At 41.6% G+C, this 20768-nt stretch overlaps 2 protein-coding genes across 21 annotated transcripts in view; one reads left to right on the top strand and one right to left on the bottom strand.

Annotated features, from left to right (window-relative positions):
* LOC144320317 (uncharacterized) overlaps nt 1-20117 on the bottom strand; it is a 31552-nt gene extending 11435 nt beyond the window's left edge. For 3 of the 9 annotated variants that reach the window (XR_013385849.1, XR_013385850.1, XR_013385853.1), the window contains exons 1-2: nt 17834-18476; nt 10247-10343 (exon numbers count right to left, since the gene is read on the bottom strand). Coding sequence is in view for 2 of the 9 variants with exons in the window: in XM_077908669.1 (XP_077764795.1) it covers nt 10247-10343; nt 17834-17916 (180 nt within the window). In the remaining 7 variants the exon portion in view is untranslated. Of the gene's footprint in view, nt 1-10246; nt 10344-17833; nt 18633-19974 lie in introns of those variants that run through there. The other 6 variants (XR_013385861.1, XR_013385860.1, XM_077908669.1 and 3 more) reach the window with 5 other exon arrangements.
* The window catches only part of RFX3 (regulatory factor X3), a 287131-nt gene continuing 286080 nt past the window's right edge, over nt 19718-20768 (top strand). For 10 of the 12 annotated variants that reach the window (XM_077908536.1, XM_077908547.1, XM_077908603.1 and 7 more), the window contains exon 1: nt 19718-19952. The gene's annotated coding sequence lies outside the window, so the exon portion shown is untranslated. Of the gene's footprint in view, nt 19953-20261; nt 20393-20768 lie in introns of those variants that run through there. The other 2 variants (XM_077908657.1, XM_077908610.1) reach the window with 2 other exon arrangements.

The raw sequence follows: 20768 nt of genomic DNA, 5'->3' as shown, positions 1-20768 counted from the left end.
TCTCAAGGTCCTGGGATGGAGCCCCATGTTGGGGTTCCTGCTCGGCTGGGAATCAGCCTGAGATTCTCTCTTCCTCTGCCCTCCACCCCATTCTTACTTATACTCTCTCTCCCTCAAATAAATAAATCTTTTTAAAAGATTGAAGAAAAGCAAATTGAAAATGAAAAGATCTAAGAAAACTCTTCCTCTAGGTTTGTAGACCCATTGAAATTCTGGGGAAGCCTAGTTAGCTAGGGTAAAGCTAGTTGCTGCATCAGGCAAACTATAACATCTCAGGATTTTGACACAATATATGACTATTTCTTGCTCAACCAAGGCTCTTTCAATTTACACCTCAGCCATCTTGCACACATATTCCAAGGGCTCAGTGTCTGGCTATATCATGCAGATGAGGAAAAGATTTGGAGACTTAACCCTGTGTGCTGGAAGCTATGGGGGATAGCGATGGGCCATGGAGCAGTTGCTCTGATGGAAAGTGCTGGAGACAAAGGCAGGAGCTCCAAGGCTGCCCTCTATTCTTGCAGGTAAAAAAAGTTTACCTACCTTCACACGTTGGAACCTACCAAGGTGTCCTAGTGAAATCTATGGCCTTGACTGAACAGCTTGTAGTGTCTTCCTCTCCCTTCTTCTAATAGAAGCGCTGTAATGAGCTCGCAAAAAGGTTAAGCCATTTCTCTGCTTTGTTTTTCCACTGCAAAGTTGTTTGGGTGAGTGCAGATTTTGTCAGTCTGCATGCCCTGTTCTTCATATTTAAAAAGGAAAAAAAATACTGACTGATCTGGGTGGGATTAAATCTGGAAACAAATGAGATAAAATTTCTTCATGCTCCTTCTGACCATTTTTAAGCATAGTAAAATCACTTTGCTGTCCCTTGAGGTGTCAGTGGAAAAACAGGCAGGGTGTGGAAGTGCTTCCAAGCTGCTTTCTTGCATGTAGATATGCTTCTTACTCCATTCCTCTGGGGCTCGGGGCACCTGTCTGAATAAGACTAATGACTAATTTTCTCAAGCCTGGTTGGAACTGGACAATGTATATCCTTCCCAGGTATTTTTAGGTTTTTCCCCCCTCCGTTTTTTCCTTCCCTTAGAAGCCTGAGAAGTACTTACTTCTGGCTAAAATAAAAATCCTAAAACTTACAATTTGAAACAATTAGTTGAAAACATCTTTGATCAAACCATGGGTATTCTGAGTCTGATACAGTCACTCAGGAATTAAAGTCAAAGGGGTCAACTGTTAGATTCCACTGAAACCCCAAAACACAAAAGTTAGAAGAAGGATAAGACATAATAGTTCACGAAGGTCAAGCTGGATACAAAATAAGAATGAGTTAGGAAAAACATCTGACTTAACTATACTATATATGAGCAATTACCTTGAAATCTGTGGTATGATAGTGATAGTGATTACCTGAAGCAAACATAGTTAATTGCATAAAGTATAAAGACAAATAAAAATGATATTTTATCCATATCTAATTCTAAGTGTGAGAATATTCTCATTCTAGATGACTGACTCCAGGATTTTTATTAAAGAAATATCCTCAAAGGACAAAAGAATAGCACAACAGTCCAGATTTAGTTGACATGAATTTTTTTTTGGCTCAATACCCCATGTCCTTAATTAAGCTCTCTAGTGATTTAATGGACAGTAAAGATTAATTAATTAAACGAATGCCTATTGAAATTCTACTTTTGTCATAGGTATTTGACCCTTGATTTTTTTGGAGCTTTTCAACCACTATGAGACACAGATAAATAAAAGATGATATTAGAAAGGAGTAAGGCCATGACAGTGTAAATATATATGCACATGAAGAGGCATCACAAATCAGTCTGGGGAATTGGTGAAGACCAATGGTGGTTGACAAGCTGAAACTCTAGAGTCAGACTGGCTGGGTTTAATTCCCTACTGTATAATGAATGTGATTGTTGTATGACCTTGTGCACATTGGATCATTCCTCTAAACATCAGTTCCTTAATCTGAAAAAATTAAGAAAATAGAAGCCCCTTTGTTAAGGAGGTTTAAGTGAGATTATATATTAAAGCATAGTGCCTCTGGATGGCAAATGCTCAACTTATGTTGGCTATTACTATTGACAGAAGAGGTGATGCTTGACAGGCCTTCGTAAATGAGTAGTAGGAGTTTAAGAACAGGGCAGTGGAAGACAGCCTCTCAGGGAGAAACCATGACCTGGGATATAGACACAAGCACACAAAACAGTAACATTCCTGGATAAAAACAAATGGTTTGTACCTATTCTACTTGAATAGAATGGATGTCCTCACAGTTGGCATGTGAATATAACATAAAAGGCTTGCTACAAATATTTGTGATCCACCTCTGGAATTCCTTCGGAAAGATCCTTCCAGCACTGGTTGGTTTGGTTTCTGCTCTTCATCTAACCCTCAGGTTTGGATTGTTCCTGCAGACCTCATCGAGTGCTCCAGAGGACACAGCTCTTGGTATTTTCCCACTGGCTTCAGGAACTATAACCACATCTGAGATACACTTCACCACTGAACTCCCATCACCCTCCTGGGTACTCTCTAGCTTAGCCTGTCACTGATCCTATACCACCAGACAGCGGGGAAGACTGGCCCATTTTCTAGAGAGATAGGCCCATGCCAAATCATAATGAGCATTGTGTGTTCCACTTAGGAATCTGCATAATACCCTAAAAACTCTGAAGAACCACTGAAGAAGTTTACATAGAGGAAAGATATAATCAGATGTCTATTTTAAGATCATTCTAGGGGCACCTGGGTGGCTTGGTCAATTAAGCCTCTGACTTTGGCTCAGGTCATGATCTCAAAGTCCTGAAATCAAGTCCTGTATCAGGAGTCTGCTTGTCCCTCTGCCCCTCCCTGGGCTCATGCTCTCTCTCTCTCTCTCTCTCTCTCAGATAAATAAATAAAATATTTTTTAAAAGATCATTCAGTAGCAGCTTCTACATCAGATAAAAGAAAATCCATTGGGAGAGTCTGTTCAAGTAATCCCAGGGAGATGATACTGTTCTAAGACAATGGCAGTGGGGAAGAAGGAAAAACAGAGAGTATAAAGAGATAAAGGGTGAAGGAAACAATGTTCTGAATGGACTCTGTGACTCACTGGCTATAGGAGGTAAGTAATAGGAATCTAAGATGACTACCAGATTTCTAGTTCAGGCAACTGGAAGGGTGGTGTTGCCATTCATCAAGAAAAGAATACAGGATAAAAAATTAAACTTGAGGATAAAAATAATAAGGTCAGATGTTGGATATTTTGAGTTGAAAGCATTTGTGGGACTCTAAGTAGAGATGCTTATTAGCAGAGAAGTCTGGGCTCCTTGAATATTCAGATTTTTAAATGAACGTATGGAAAGGGACGTGCTTTACAAAGATGATGATTCTTGTTTTCAGGTGAGGTATATACTATTACAAACAAGTAATTGTTCTGTTCTAAAAATTTGTGTCTGGTGGTTAGAGATGTATGATGGAATCCTGGAGCACCTTATTATCATTAGAGTGACTGATTGAATCAGACCAATGTTTCAGCAATCATATTCTTTACCTTTTGCTATATTAATAGGCATTTCTTTTAAAGCATTTTTGAAAAATCTGGATTCATCATTAATTTAGGAGGGCCTACTCATTTATTTGGGAAAAAAATTATTTGTGTTTAGTCAACTTATACGATCATCAGTATCCTGGAGGGGCAGCATGGTAAATGTAGGTCCTTGGCAGGGTGTGTATTCTGTCTCTGTAACACTGGAGAAATTATGACCTAGGAAAAATTATTTAAGCTCTCCATGCCTCATTTTCTCAATAATCAAAAATAGTAAATATAATAGTACCTATCTCTTAGGGTTGTTGTGAGGAGGAATGAATATACAGCTCAGTTATGGCAAAAGGAGAATCCCCAGTAAATATTAGCTATCATTATTATCCAAAATAATACAGCAAAACCCATTGGAAAGCATCTCTTCTCTCTACTGCATTGTTTTAGTGTCACTTAGGGTAAAATCATGTTGTGAACATAGGCATAAAACATTGCAAATTATATGCTGCATTGATTTTTTTTTTTTTTAACTGAGGCGCCTGGTGGCCCAGCCAGTTAAGGGGTCTGCCTTCAGCTGTAGTCATGATCCCAGGGTGCTGGGATCAAGTGCCATATTGTGCTCCCTGCTCTTGGGGAGCCTGCTTCTCCCTTTCCCTCTGCCTGTTGCTTCCCCTGCTTTAGAGTAGAACATTCCTTGAAATTTAAAACTTGCTAATCCTTTATAGACCATTATAGATCAAACACTGAAGCTCAGAGAAATAAAGTGATTTCTTCAAAACAACACTGTAATAAAGCTAGTTCTATAACCCAAATTCAAGGTAAGTTGGGTAAACTCTTGGGATGCTATTGCCAGGAGAAAGTTGCCCAAATAATATGCAACTTTCTTTTCTTTTTTTTTTTTTTTTTTCAACTTTCTTAATAGGAAGTGCAAGAGATTTTCAATCATTTTGGAGGTCACTGGGGGGAAGTTTAGGGTGGTCTGACACTAGTATCCCATTAATGTGAAAAGGAAGGTGTGTTAGGATGAGGAGGATAAGGACTCTTCTTCCTTTAAAAGTGACCATCTGCAGGCTTCAGAACTGGAAAAGGCAGAAAAAAAAAACTCCAATTATATAGCTTCCAAGTACATTTAAAAACCCACTTACAATTCATTAAGTTCCAGACCCATGAAGGAAAAATGCTACAGCACAAACAGAAATTAGAAATCAAGAGCCTTTTTATATACTCTGTGGAAGAAATTAATAAGACCAATACATCAGTTTGTGGGGAATTATAAAATTAAAAGGATTCTAAACTATGAACATTAAGGAACAACATTTCTAAGGAGCAAAGTATTGAGTTTTGTGGCTTTTTAAAAAAAATTATATTTCTAATTTTCTTTTTTTGTATTTTATTTCTACAACCTTTCTAGGTTTTGACAAACTCACTATTGCTAATCGTCAAAGTGGTACTTAACTGTGTTCTCCCTTTTTTCATACAAATAAAAGTATATGAAGTGAGTTTTAAAATTTTTTTTGAGGAAACACAAAGTTTTACAATATTTTTCTAAGTCTTAAAATTTCAGATTTGTGGAGTGCCTGGGTGGCTCAGCTGGTTAAGCATCTGCCTTTGGCTCAGGTCATGATCCTGGGGTCCTGAGATTAAGCCCCACATCAGGCTCCCTGCTGGGCAGGGAGTCTACTTCCCCCTCTCCACCCCTTGTTTTCTCATGTTCTCTCTCTCTCTCAAATCAATAAATAAAACCTTTTAAAAAATTTCAGATTTGAATCTAGAAAAAAAAAATTTAAACAGTGGGATACAAATTACATTAGCAAACACAAAAACATCCTAACTAAATTCAAATTCATTTTCATCAGCCTTAAGTCCAAGATATCCAATGATATTTATCGTACATTGGTTTTCTCTGGATTAGCAGATGGTTAGGGCTAAGAGTGAGGGGAGCTACTCTTCCTTCTTTTGTTCATAAATTCATCACTATCCAATAACCACAGGGAAAAAGGATTCAGAGACTAAGATGAGCTGAAAAGTATATAAAATATTAAAATGAAACCATACTCATCAATAATCACTGAAAATAATGATTACATAAATAAAAATGAAGATTTTACTTGACACCACAAAAGATTTTATATGATAATTTCTTTTGTCCAAGACCCCTGGCCCTCTATGTCTTCTTTGTCCTCTCTCTGTTTGTTTTCTTCTACCTAATTCACATTTTCATTGAGGGTGTAGCCTTGAGGTCTTGGTTTCACGGAGGGGTTTCAGATTATAATTCTCATCTCATGAGGTCCGAGGCTTTGTCTCCAGTCTCCAAGTGGCCATTAAATTGAAATTCTAGCTTACTAAGGAATGGTAGGTTTCTCTTTTCAACATTGGTTTACTTCTTTTTGACTGGGGCTTTTGTTCTTTCCTCAGTCTAAGAATTTCCCTTACTTTCTGGCCAGCTCAGCAATGCATTTAATAAGCTGTTTTAAAATACTTTATCCAGAGTTTTTTAGGTGTTTAAGGATGTTTATTCAGCTTACTTGCCCCACTATACAATCAAACAATGGGAGAAAAAAATAGGCATAAATCTAGACAATGTAAAAGTGTAATGTAAATTTGAAAAATAAATAAAATCTGGCTCGGAGTCTGCCTGGGAATCTCTTCCTCTCCCTCTGCCTCTCCTGATTGTTCTCTCTCTAAAATAAATAAATAACTCTTAAAAAGAAACAAAAGTTGTGAATCTCCACCCTTATCTCACATCCTATACAAAAACTAATTCGAAATTTGAGACAGAGCACATGAGAGAGATAGTGAGAGAGAGAGGGTGAGCAGGAGCAGGAGCTAAGGGTGAGGGAGAAGCAGACTCCCCACTGAGCAGGAAGCCCGATGAGACTCCATTCCAGGTCCCTGAAATCATGACCTGAGCCCAAGGCAGATGCTTAACCGGCTGAGCCACCCAGGCACCCCTGGAAAAAAACACTGTTAACAACTTTTATCTTTAGTTCCTCTGGTAGTTCAAATTTAAATAGCATCTATTGATATTCTACAATGAAAGATGAAAATTTTACCCTATTTTCTCTTTCTTCATCCTTTTTTTCTCCCTAACTCCAATTTTTCATGCCCTGGGAGAAATACTTGATATATATATATATATATATCTTACATCTAAACTGTGTTAAGAACTCTTATAACTCAGTAAGAAAAGAAGCAACTCAAAAGTAGACAAAACATCAACAGTCTTTTACAAAGAGGATACACAGATAGGCAGTAAGCACATGCAAAGATGCTCAACACGAGTAGTCACTAGGGAAAAACAAATTAAAACCACAATGAAATTATTACTACATATCCATTAGAATAACTCAAATTGAAAAGATATTTTAATCCTTGCTAAAAGGGTTGGTAAGGGTGCGGAGCAACTAGAACCTTCACACATTGCTGCTGTGCATACAAAATGATAAAGGCACTCTGGAAAGCATTCCAGCAATTTCTTATAAAGTAAAAACATACACTTATCATGACACAGAAATTTCACTTCTAGGTATCTACTGGAGTGAAAGGAAAACATCTGTCCGCAAGAACACTTATATACACTCATAGAAGCATTATTCATAATGACAAAAATCAGAAAATGAATTGTAAATATGTCCATACAATAGAACACTACTCAGCAGTAAAAATAAATGAATTACTGATACACACAAAACATGGATGAATCTCAGAAATATCCTGACAAGTAAAAGAAGCCAGACCAAAAAGAAAAAAAAAGAACTCCAAAACTTTAAATATTGTATGTTTCCATTTATATGATATTCATTCTAGCAAAGGGAAAATATAGTGACAGCAGATCAAAGGTTTTCCTGGGGTTCGGTATAGGGGGTGAGAGAAGATTGATTGCAAAGAACCACAAGGGAACTTTTGATGGTGATAGAAACGTTCAATAGCTTGATTATGATCGTGGTCAAATGACTGCATGTGTTGCTAAAATGTACCTAATTGTATGCTTAATATGGTTGAATTTTATTCTATGTGAATTATACCTCAATAAAGCTGTTTTAGAAAAGGAGCATGCATTTATTTCTGCCCTAAGATGGCATAATACTGAGTATGAATGTACCTTATAAATGTCTCTGTTAGCTGGAAAAATTGGTTAGAAGGAGGAGAAATTAAAAACCACAGTAGGTACAGGGGTAGATTCATTTCAAAATCCCTTCCTAATAAAGCTATTCTTGAGGATCAGTACTATCTATAGCCTGAAAGCAAATTGTGTAAGAGACATCATAGGTCCTTTGCCTTCTGTGTTCTGCCTTCAGAACTTCTTACTGCAAGTGGATAAATGGTTCTCTTATTTATTGCATTATTTCTTTATGGAATTACAGTGTGTTAATATCCTCTGAGTAGATCCAATGGCCTTTCTGAAGCCTTTTATGTGGCCAGATGGGAAGGGAATAGAACAATCTCCACTGGTCCAGTTTTTTTCTCTTTCCAAACATTAAAAAAAATCAAGATGCCCTTAAAATCCTTTTTTCTCCAGTTTCTCTAAGAGCGAGGTTAACAAAGCCCAGTAACACTCTTAGAGCTCTCCTGCTGCTACAGGGAGTGCAACAGAGGCTGTCACCATAAGGATTGACTCCTGGCTGAGAGCTGAGTCTTTCTCAAGAGGAATCTGACAATTAAGTGCAGAAGTTGCCCCTGGATCGCACCAAAGATTATCCCAGCTGGGGTTCTGGAAAGGGCTCCAGCGGAATATGGCCAAGGGGAAGCTCCTTTTGTGGCACAGATCTGAAACACCTTCTTGCCCTATGGGGCTGATCACAGCCCGATAACTACAAAGCAAATGCATCTTAGACTTATAGAGCTTTATGAGAGGCCAAAGTAAAGTTTTTTTTTTTTTTTTTTAAATTAAGTTTAGAAAGAGGCACGATTTGGGTCAACAAAATGGTGGCAGAGTTGAGGCTAAATTAAGCAGTGAAAATAAGATTATAGATGTGTGCACAAAACTTTGCCAAAGTGTTGCATTTCATTTGCTCTCCCTCCTTTGAAAGACCTTGTAGCACTGTTGTAAAATCAAATACGATTCTCTTCTTTTAGGCTATAGTTTTCAAAAATAACCATGTTACCCATCAACGGGACTGTTGGGTGGAAGACCAGTCTAGAGAAGACGGCTCAACACAAGTGACCAGATTCTTAGTCTGATTTAAACCCTGAACTCTACAACTGTGTTGTTTAGGGAAAAGTATGTAATCTCTGTCTGTTTCCTTATGGAGGATAATCATAGTACCTACATAAAGAATTGTTAACAGGATTAATTAAAATAATACATGTTAAAAGCTGAGAATAGTACCTAGCACCTGGAAGATGCTCGTATTAATTAGGATTCATTTCAACTGGGAGACTGAAAACAAGGTGGCTGTGATTTTTTTTTCCTCCTGTGAAACACAGATAATACAGGGCAGTATAGTGGTCTCACAATCAGTAGGGACTTAGTTTCCCATTCTGTTATGGTTAGGTGCTTGGCTTGGTCCAAATTTGTGGCCCCCTAAACTAGGGGACCTGAGCAGCAGGATGGAAAAGGGGATGAAAGGAAAAAGAAGCAAAGCAAAGCAAGGTAAAGATTTCTTAGAAAGGGTCCTAGGAACAGTTCTGCTTACATCCCACTGACCAGAACGAGTCCTCATCTAGCTTCAAGTGAGGCTGGAAAAGGAGGTCTGAAAGGTCATTTTATGGAAAGCGTCCAGCAAAAACAGAATTTTTGTTAGGATAGAGGAAGGGGAAAAGATAACTAACAGTCTGTCCGGTGCTTCATAAATGCTAGCAACGATTATTACTTTGTTAACCAGAAAGCTCCCAGCTCAGTCTCCAGACCAGAGTTCTTCCAGCTTGTGTGGTTTCTCTATGGGTGTCTCTACCTGAATGGGCCATTGAAATTTGCATTTTCCCATTCTCTTTTCACCTTTCTAATGTTCTGCTCAGAGTAAGTGTAATACTGTCCTTTTCTTATATTTATGCTACACTCATAATCTTGAGATTATTTTCTAATTTATTCCTTGTCTTTCTTTTTCAACGAGTCTGTTACATAGTGAATTAATTATCTTCCCCCACCTTGCATTTCAATATTTGAACTCCTGACTCCTAGTACCTCAGAATGCTGTATTTGGGGACTGGCTCTTTCATTAAAATGAGTTCATTTGGGCAAGCCCTAATCCGATACGACTGGTGTCCCTATAAAGACAGGTTTAGGACATAAACACACACAGAAGGAAGACTCCATGAGGACACAAGGAGGAGGTGGCCACCATCTACAAGCCAAGGAGAGGCCTCAGAAGAAACCAATCCTGCTGACACCTCGAGCTTGAACTTCTAACCTCCAGAATTTTGAGAAAATAAGTTTCTGTTACAGGCAATCAGTCTGTGTGTTATGGTGGCCCTCACAGAGGAATACATAGCTGTGATCTCATTTTGTGGCATGAAAGTCCCAGGAGAAAATAGATCACACACAAGAAAGAGGGCAACTTTGAAGAGATTTGAAGTACAGAGGGCTTGGTGGGTGTAGGGGGGCCAACCAGATTATGCATCAACCTAGAGACCACTCAGGCTGTTTTCACCCCTAAACCCAAAGGTACAAGGGGAAGAAGGCTTTATCAGAATCTTCAGTAGAGGGATGCAGCTATTTTGAAGCAACATTGTAGGGAGGGAAGCAGGGTAATAATATCAAGACCTTACCGTCCTCCTCCCTGATTCTAATCTCTGGCCATTGCTACCCACTCGTGGAAACCAGAAAGCATGGAATCCAATGAGGTGGTCTATGAAGGTCAGCCTTCTAGAAAGGAGGATAAAGAAGAGTAGAGAATGAATGAATCTGGAGGAATAAAAGATACCTAGTACCAAGAGGAACATTGACTTTAGTTTTTGGTATCTTGCTTACTTCTTCATTCCCTATCTGCTCTGTTTGGCACCCCCTGCCCCCCAAAGTGCCTGGGGTAATCCCTGAAGCATACATAGGATACCATCAATAAGTACTTGGGAACTGAGTATTTTTCATGCTCAGTAACTTTCATATATTGTCAGTTTTTCCCTTCTACCAGTTGTCAGAAGCTATCTCCCATTATTCTTAGTTACAGCATTAATCCAAGCCTTAACTACAATTTACCTCTAAAACTATGATCTCCCTCATAGTTTCTTCTTGGTCCATTCTCCACAATGAAAAAAGGCAAGCAGAGCAAATCAACTCACAAGCCATAATACTTAAAAAAATCCTAAGTTCATATTTTCTGGTTCCATTTTTTTCCTTCTCTCACCTTTATATTGATTCATTTTTGTTGGCATCAGATTAAGAGTGTTTGCAGGGTTGAGTTTGCATTGACTTCTTTTCCAAAAGTGTTAGAACTCCCAGCCTACCTTACCTGTTTCTGCCTGGTAAGTATTGTATCCTTTGAGGTCTACAATACACTTTTAGGATGTTTCTTTCTCAGAGATGGTTGCCCAATATAGTAGTGTGATTTTTTTTTTCAGGAAATGCTAATAAGCAATAATGTTTTGATTATACAACTAAGTTGACTTAAAAACATTCTTATGAGAATTTTTATTGGGATACTTTCCTAGTTTACAGAGAAACGGAGTCTGCCTCAGCAGTGTGAATGTCTACTCAGATAAAGCTCCATTTCAGATCTGTTTATTTATGCATCATTCAGTTCTGGCATCTCTATAGCTGGTTCCTTAGAAGCTGATGTATTTTCTGGCTTTTCCAGAAACACAGTGCTTTGTATTACATCATTGGGTCACTGAATCAGTACTGACTTGAAAGAAAATGACATGGTTATTTTATGCAATTTTACTTTTTATCTTTTTGATTTAATTTCAGGAAGAATTTAATCTTAAAAAAATTATTCACTTTCAAAAATAGGCATGTTTAGCCTTATGAAAAATCCCTTGTCAGATTTTTATATATAGTTTTAAATTATTCACATTCATATTTCTTGTCTTTCATCAATCTTCAACCAAATTGGTGTTCTTCCTTTAAGGGTTAGTTCTTGTGGGTGAAGAATGATATCACATTTAACAAGAAGTCTATAATTATTGTGTCACACATTTGAAGCTACAAATAGGGTATCCTGGCAATGTAAATCCAACTGTCTTGATTTTTATGTGTAACTTTATAATGAAGTAAAGAGTGTAGTGGCAAGTTAGGGTACTGAGTTCAAATACACTTAAGTCATCTCAAAATAATTTTTCTATTTCTCAATTACATTAGTTTTTTCTCATCTTTATGAAACCAATATTTGAAGTTTACTGTATTTTTGTTATCTCAGTGGGTTTCCATATTTTTTGGTTAATTAACACTCCCTCCACTTCTCATAGGAAGAAGAATAAATTAAGAGATGAATTGTGGGGGATCCCTGGGTGGCTCAGCAGTTTGGTGCCTGCCTTTGGCCCAGGGCGTGATCCTGGGGTCCTGGGATTGAGTCTCACATCAGGCTCCCTGTAAGGAGCCTGCTTCTCTCTCTCTGCCTGTGTCTCTGCCTCTCTCTCTCTCTCTCTCTGTGTATCTCTCATGAATAGATAAATAAAATCTTTTTTTTTTTTTTTAAAGAGATGAATTGTTTTAAATTCAGTTTTCCTGCTATATTTCAGGGCCATGTTCAGGAGTTATATATTTTTCAAGCTTCTCTGAAAATGCTGGTGATCTTAAAAAAAGGTTGACGTCAAAATATGAAAAAGCTTCAGATCAAGATGAGCAAATACTTAATTAGATGTCTACAAACTTACCATTATGTTGTTTGTACCTCAGTTCTTAGTTATGTATATTTTATGTGGTATATGAGTGCATTTTACTATGTTTGGTATGATGTGGGGCTGGAGGTGTCCAAAACCAAATTCTAGTAAGTACTTCTCTGATCTAGGAGTCTTAAAAATGACTTTAATCTCTTTTATGGGAGAAAATTCTAGATAAAATTTCAAACAGTGCTTGGAGGCAAGTTTTTTAAACATTCCACAGTGCAATGTATATTTTTGTGTTTCCTGTCTCTCAAAATGAAAATGTTTCTAAGCAAAACAAAATATTTGGAAAAAATATCATGCACATGAATTCTCTTTTTAAAACAAAACAAAACAGCATTGAGGGGTGCCTGGGTGGCTCAGTCGGTGAAGTGTCTGCCTTCAGCTCAGGTCATGATCCCAGAGTCCTGGAAGCAAGCCTGGCATGATGCTCCCTGCTCAGCTGGGAGCCTGCTTCTCCCTCTCCTCCCCACTGGTGCTCTCTCTCACTATCTTTGTCTCTTTCAAATAAATACATAAGATCTCTAAAAAGAAAGGAAAGAAAGAAAGAAAGAAAGAAAGAAAGAAAGAAAGAAAGAAAGAAAGAAAGAAAGAAGAAAGGAAGGAAGGAAGGAAGGAAGGAAGGAAGGAAGGAAGGAAGGAAAGAAGGAGGAAGGAAGGAAGGAAGGAAGGAAGGAAGAAAGAAAGAAAGGAAGGAAACTTTTTTAAAAAAAGAAGAGAGGCATCAAGGGGGGCACCTGGGTGACTCAGAGGTAGAGTGTCTGCCTTTGGCTTAGGGCATAATCCTGGGGTCCTGCAGGGAGCCTGTGTCTCTGCCTCTCTCTCTCTGTCTCTCATGAATAAATAAATATTAAAAAATAACAAAAAATGGCATCAAGAGACACATTAATGTAATTAGAATAAGTGATCTAGTTTTTCCTTATTTAGTGGCTGAGGTAAGTTGGTAAAAAGTATTTACAAGGGTGAAAAAAATTCAGTTATATGCTTTAACTGTTGGCATAAGCATTAAAAAACTATTTAAATGTAGGCTTTATGAGGTATTGTGATGTTGGTGGGGGGAGGGTGAGATACTTGACATGTTCCAGGGGGAAGATACTTTTAGTATATTTAAATAGGAATAATGGCCCTACAGGAACTTGGGAGATGTTTTTTTTTTTTTTTTTCCAGACTGTAACTTACATTAAAGGGAGAAAAAAAATAATAAAGGGAGAGAAAGAACCAACTTAAAAAGCATTTCTTTGTTAGTTAAAGAGTGGATCGAATAAAGTCACATTTCTGATAAAGAACTTTTGATAATAATTGAGTAAAAATAAAATACTTGTCAGCATACATTGGTGACATTAATTGCTGATGAAGTTATAAGAATCTCTAACACAGTTCAAATTCATTATCTTGTAAAAATATACCTATGGTTTGTAAAATTAAGAAATGTTGGTAGAAGTATATATTAAATTTAGTATTTACTCCACCAAAAATTTTTCTTAATTCACAGAAGTCTTACAAGAACATATGTTTATTCCCCTGTGTGCCATGTCTGAAAATCCATGAAAACTAGAGTTTTAGAATTGAGATCATTCACCATTTAGTCCTTGATTTACAAACCTTTTCTTGCACCTCCAGCAGCAGCGAGTCTTAATTGTTACTTAGAGAGTTTATATGACTTTCCCAACCTGGTCATAGAGTTAGCATTAAAATCTCTCAAATACTCCTAGTGTTACCTCAGAATAAGATTATATGATACCCAACACTTTTAAGATATTTCCATTCCAACAGGGAAATAGGAAAAAAAAATCTCTTTAATCATTTGGCATTCACTTAAGCCCTCAAAAGCAATTCCTTTGGTTTCTAGATGTATTCAGGATTGTAACGTGGCAGATCTTGTTTCTTTGAGCGGCAAATCAACATTATCTACCGTATGGTCACATTTAACACATTTTTGAGAATTTGCCAAGGATAATTTTACTATCTATTACTTATCCTTTTCTCTGCAGTGTTAAATAAAATGTTAAGGAAAAAGTGGGTTCAGCTGGGTAGGTAATAAGTACATCTATTAGTGATTTCCGGGGTTTGGGGGCAGGTATTATTGACATATAATGCATATATAATGTGCACTTATACAGTTTTGACAATTGTAACTACACATGGAAATACTACTGAACACAAAATCTAGAACAGCACTCTAATAGAAATTCTGCAAGGGAAATGTTCTGTAGCTGTATGGTCCAATTTGATAGCCACTAGTCAAATGTGGCTACAGAACACTTATGATGCCGCCAGTGTGAGGGACACTTGGATGCCTCAGTTGCTAAAGTGTCTGACTCTTGATTTTGGGTCAGGTCACAATTTCAGAATTGTGAGATCAATCTCTGTTGGGTTCTGCACTGGGTATGGAGTCTGTGTAAGATTCTCTCTCTTCCTCTGCCTGCCCTCCCCCCAAAATAAAGTTTGAGCAATGTCGCCAGTGTGACTGCCGAACTGAATTTCAAACTTTAATTTTTATTAATTGACAATTAGATTTTTCATAGCCATATGAGGCTAGTCACTACCAAGTTGTACAGTACAGAATTCTATCACTTTAGATTGTTCTCCTATGCACTGCACTGTTCTAGTCCATCCCATCTCATCATCTTGCCATCACTAAGGAATACTAAATACAGATTCGTTTTTCCCTGTCTTGGATTTTTTGTAAGTGGATTCATACAGTATGTCCTCTTTATGCTTGACTTCTTTTGATAATTATCATCCACGTTGTTTTATGTATTATTAGCCAGTTCCTTTTAATGACTCAGTAGTATTTCATTGTATGAAGGTATCACAACTTGTTTTTCCATCCTCTTATAGACATTGGGCTGTTTTCAATTATATTTATTTTTTAAAAAGTATGTATGTATTTGATTGATTGATTGAGCATTGAGTGGGGAGAGGGGCAGAGGGAGGGAGAGACAATCTCCAGTAGACTCCATGCTGAGCACCGAGTCCCACACTGGGCTCAAAATCACAACCCTGAGATCATGACCTGAGCTGAAATCAAGAGTTGGATGCTTAACTTAGCCACCCAGGACCCCTCCAATTATTTGATTTTCATGTTGCAAATATTGTATTTGACATTCTGCATCCCTTTTTGAAGAGAAAAAGCTGTATGTGTGTATTTTGGTCTTGAGAAAAGTTAGTCAACGTGGGATTCTATTCTATTATCATCTTTCTGTGCCAGGGTAAAAATTCAATTCCTTTTTATTTATAAGGATGGACATACTTCAGGATTGCTGAGTAAACATCTGGTTTGTATTACTTAAAACACAATTGGAAAGACCAATCCACCAGAAGAAAAAAATATCGCAATGTTTTTATTTTTAATTGGTTGCTATGTTTTTAAAACCAAAATATATTTTGGGTGAGGATGGGTAGATTTGGGGTTTCTCCAGAGAATAGTGGCAAATTATGTATAGTTTTGAGTTACCTTGGCCTTTACCAGTCCCTATCATGTTTTTTAAAAATATTTATTTGAGAGAGAGAGAGAGAGAGAGAGAAAGAGCGCATATGGGGGGAAGTAGCAGAGGAAGACGGAGAAGCAGACTCCCCATTGAGCAGGGAGACAATGCTGGGCTGGATCCCAGGATCCCAAGATCATGACCCAACTGAGCCACCCAGGTGCCCCTCTATCATTTTTGATAATTTATTTATCTTCAGAACTTCAGATCTAGTAAAGGCAATTGATAATCTAGTAGTCTAATTCCTCAGTGCACTGCATATCATAAGTACTCAATAAATACTGGTTGAAATGAAACTCTTCACATATGAGAATTATGACTTTAGGTATCCTTTAACCAAAGAAAATCACATATTATAATCAAATGAAAAGTCTGAAACAGGAGTGGTTTCTGCTTCATACAAGGCTTCACCACAAATTCAGTGGTAAGCTGTGACAAACCAATGTGTTAATTTTCAAAACTCTCATACAGTTTTTCAGAGGTAAACCTGTCCCCATCAGTATTTTATCTTTTCATAGGCAGCTTTTCCTTTTACAAGCATTAATGTTAATTTATTAGTTCTTGAATATGCAGCAGATATCAATAGGAGGAAATAACCTAATGACAATATCGAAGAGGAAATTTACCCTTAAGAATGATTTATAATGTATTCATACATAATCGGGGCTTCATATTTTTCAAGTGGTGTAGATACAAACATGTTAAATGATGTCTCTGCCAGTCAGTCCAAACTGAGAGCAGAAACAATCCAAGTTCAGAGGACACAGCATTCTAAATTCACAGATACCGACTTTGAGCATTTTACAGACAAGAACTATGTCTGGCCCATTGTAGGTACTCAACAAATAATCATTGCATTGACAGTTTACTGCATTTGTCCGGAAATGTAAAGTATTTTTTGGTTAGGTGTCTTTTCTTATTGAGCCTCGTGTGTATTGCTTGTAACAGGTGATAAATGCTAGACACTGCCAGGTCGGTTCTGTGACTTATGTAATTTATTTCTGAAATATATGTACAACATATGTGAAATTGCATCTGTGTTGAAAAATGACCAAAAAGCAGATCCTATCAGAACTGACTAGAGGTAAAGGCATTTCTGGATCCCTTCATAATTAGTTACCACATAAAACAATACATATACAATCCAGCATGTTTCTGAATCTAGAGCTTGAATTGGTGGCTTGGTTATTTGAGTCAGTGTGGTGGTAACACTGAAAATTTTCCTTTTCTTTTCTTTTTTTTTTCTTAAGATTTTATTTATTCATGAGAGACACAGAGGGAAAGGCAGAGACCTAGGCAGAGGGAGAAGCCGGCTCCCTACAGGGAGCCAGATGCGGGACTCATCCTAGGACCCCAGGATCATGCTCTGAGCCAAAGGCAGATGCTCAACCACTGAGCCACCCAGGCGCCCCTGAAAATGTCTTATTACAATAACCTCATGATGGTGTTAGAAGTCCTACCATCAATTCTCCTAAAACAGGAAAAAAAAAAAAAAAACATTCTAAAAATCCCAACGTTTTAAGAATTCAAGAAATTTGTCTATTCCTTTTCAGGAAAAGGCCAAATCAAGAAGTAGGTAAAAAAAAAAAAAAAAAAAAAAGTCTCTAAGCAGCTTATAAACCTAATGTTACAATGTCCTCACATAAAGGTCATACACTACAGTTTTTCTAAGAGTTCCTCAAAAGTACCTATTTATACTCTTGGGACACAGTTGTGCACAAGCTTCATTATGTGGTTTTCTTGCCTGCAGATTGAAAGCGGTCAATTAAAAGGGTGGGGAGGACCTGAGAACTGTGCTCCCTGACAGCAGTTGAGAAGCACGAGCTGACAGCCTGGGAAGGGACAGACAAAACTGTAGCAAGCAATGCAGCTTAAAAAAAAAAAAAAAAAAAAAAAAAAAAAGGCAAAGCTATTCAGTGCTTGCTGTGTGGTGCGAGCGAGCAAACTGCCCTGCGCAGCAACACGAGAATAGAAGACTTACATCTGTCAGTGCAATGAAATGAATATTCATACTGATTACCAGTTTTCACGCAGCTGGAACGCATACCTTATCTTCCACGTGCATGTGTCCAAACTACTATTATTCCCCATCTGGAGACTTCGAAGGACTGTTGGTCTCCGCATTGTCATTTGCCTTATAGCCTAAAAGGGTCCCGGTGGGTCACGAAACCTTCGCGCTTCGGCACTGTGCTCACCACCGCTCACCGATTCCGTGGACGACCCAGTAGGGTGAACCTCCGTGGAGGCGGTATCCGACCCCCGACGGCAACATTCACTTTCTTCAACCTATTGTTTAAACAGTGGCTTCCTAAAATACCCTGCTCTGAAAATTCCGCGACCCAGAGCCGTAGAATAACACCGCTGTTAAGACTCTGTGCCCGGTTCCCCTCAGAGAGGAGCCTGCGTCGTACCTAACCGTGGTGCGGGGCGGATTAGAGGAGATGGTGTGTGTGGGACACTGAGCGCGAAGAGCTCGGTAACGGTCGCTGTCACGATTTTAGTCCTGGGAATTTATGTCGGCCCAAATCCCTAACTTTGCGGGCGCAAAAATTAAGCCTCCCGCGAACTGGCTTCTTTGGCTTCTAACGTTATTGTCTCGGGTAAGCGGCTTCGCCGGCGGTGCTGGGGGCCGGGCTGCGGCGGGCTCGGGGCGGGCTCGGGGCGGACCGCGACGCGGGGACCGCGGGAGTCGGCAGCGCTGGCGCGGGGAGCCGGCGGCGAGCGAGCACACCCGTCGCCGAGGAGGCCGTTCGTCCACGCGGCCGCAAACACGAGACCCCAGGCCGCGCGGGTGCTCCTCGGGGCCCACGGCGAGGCAGGTGTCGGACCCCGCTCCCGCCGACTTGGAAGAGGGGACAGCGCCTGACTTCGGGGCGGGCGGGGCGGGCGGGGGGCCGCGAGCCGGCCCAGGTGGGAGTCGCCGCACCCCCAGAGCCCGCCGCCAGCGCACCGCAGGGCACCGGCCCTTCCTCCCGCGGGCACGGGGGGAGCCGCGGCCCTCGGCGCGCGCCGGACCCCCCCGCCCCCGGCCCCGGCCCCGCGCGGCCCGGGGCTCGCCGGCCCCTAAGATGGCGGCCGAGACGCTCGCTCGCTCGCTCGCACGCCGCCCGCGCTGCTCGGGGCCGGGGGCCGCAGGGGGCGGGAGCCGCGGGCCGGGCGGCGGGCGCAGGCGGGCGCAGGCGGGCGCGGGCGGCTCGGACTCCCCAGTCCGCCGCGGGCCCCACAGCTTCGCAGCGCCCCGAACACGCTGGAAGCCAGGAGGCGGATGCAACTGGGAACACCTCCACCTCCGGCGCTTCAGAAACGAAGGAGAAAAAAAAGGAAAAAAAAAAAAAAAAAAAAAAGCCAGGAAAATGGGGAAAAAAAAAAAAAAAAAAAAAAAGGCGAGAGAACGGCGGCACATCCGGGACTCTCCACCCGCCCCGCCCCGGAAATGACGTCTCAGGCCGGGGACGGGGGAGGAGACCGCTCTTCAAAGTGGATTCCTCGCCGGCCGCAGCTGGTCTCCCCACAAAGTGTCAGGAATCGCCCTCCACGCCCCCCCCCTCCCCGGTGCCTCGCTACCCGGTCGCGGCTCTGGGGCTTCTCTGCACAAAGCTGGCTGCTGGGACCGGCGGCCGTCGCCTCGCAGACAGTACCCCTGGCACCCCCATCCACCCCCCGGGTCCCCCCGCTGCCTCGTCGGCGCGTGCAGTAAGCGTCCCTCCGAGGGGACTGTGGGGTGACTCGCCCCCGGCCGGCCCGCGCGCAGCTCGCCGGCGTCCTTCCTCGGAACCCCGCCTCGCACTCCCCGTGCCCCCCCGCGGGCCCCCCGCGGCCCCCCCTCCGCTGCGCCGGCCGAGGCCCGGGGCTGTCCGTCACGGTGCTGAGCCCGCCCCTTCCGGCGGCTCGCCGGGCCCGCCTCCTCCCCTCTTCCCTCCCCACCCCTCCCCGTGCGAGTGTCTCCCTCTCCCTCTCGCTCCCTCTCTCTCTCCCTCTCTCTCTCTTTTGTGAGTTATAGCAACCGTTGCCTTGTGAATCAAGCGCCATAGTCACCGTAGTCCTGGCGACTGTTACCCATCAACAACAACTACTCCTCTCCTCCTCCTCCTCCTCTTCCTCCTCCTCCTCCCCACCACCACCATCTCCATCACCCACCAACAACACCACAATAATCCACAGCCAAGGTGAATATTCTTCGGTCTCTACCTGTGTGTGGGAGCGTGTGGCGGCGTGTGGACGCGTGTGTCCGTGCGTGTGTGTGTGTGTGTGTGTCCGTGTGCGCGAGCCGAGCGTGGCTGTGCGGGGGTCTCACTCCTGACACCGGGGGCCGCCGCCGCCGCCGCCGCCGCCGCCGCCGCCGCGCCGCCGCCGCCGCCGAGGGGCTCGGAGCCCGGAGCCCGGAGCCCGGACCCGGAGCCCCGGCGTGTTTACAATGGACCGAGCGCGCCGCGGCGGGCTCGGGGGTGTGGGCGCCGCGCAGCCCGGGCGGCCCTGGGCGGCCGCCGCGCTTCAGGGATGGAGCGGGAGCGCCGGGGGCTGCGAGCCGAGCGGGAGAGGGAGCCACGCGTCCCCGCCGCCGATGGGGGAGCTCTCCCCTAGGTCTGCCTCCGAGGAGGAGGGTCAGGTGAAGCGGCCAGCCTGGCTTTCTTTCTTCCTTTTAATTTCCTTCTTTTCCGAAGCTGCTGGTTTCCTGCTTCTCCCCAAACCGAAATAGCAGCGGGTGTCGGGGGCGGCCGGGGGAGAAGGGGGGGCGGCGCAGGGGGGGGCCCAAGAGGTGGTGGTGTTTTGTTGTTGTTGTTGTTCACTTGTGGGGCCTTGTGAGGGGTTTTGTTATTTTTATCCTCGTACAACGGTGAACTTTTTTTCCCCCACCGCCTAATTTCTTCCTTGTTGCCCCTCTTTGCCTGGTGCTCAAAGGGGCTCCCCTGCTTTTTGGCCATCATCAGCTGCACGGTTTCTGTGTTTTTTTTTTTTTTTTTTTTCTTTTAAAACTGTGTTTT

The sequence above is a fragment of the Canis aureus genome, chromosome 1 (assembly GCF_053574225.1).
Source record: "Canis aureus isolate CA01 chromosome 1, VMU_Caureus_v.1.0, whole genome shotgun sequence".
In the NCBI taxonomy this organism is placed as follows: domain Eukaryota; kingdom Metazoa; phylum Chordata; class Mammalia; order Carnivora; family Canidae; genus Canis; species Canis aureus.
Note: the sequence above shows the minus strand (reverse complement) of the source record. Positions and strands in the feature narration are given on the sequence as shown.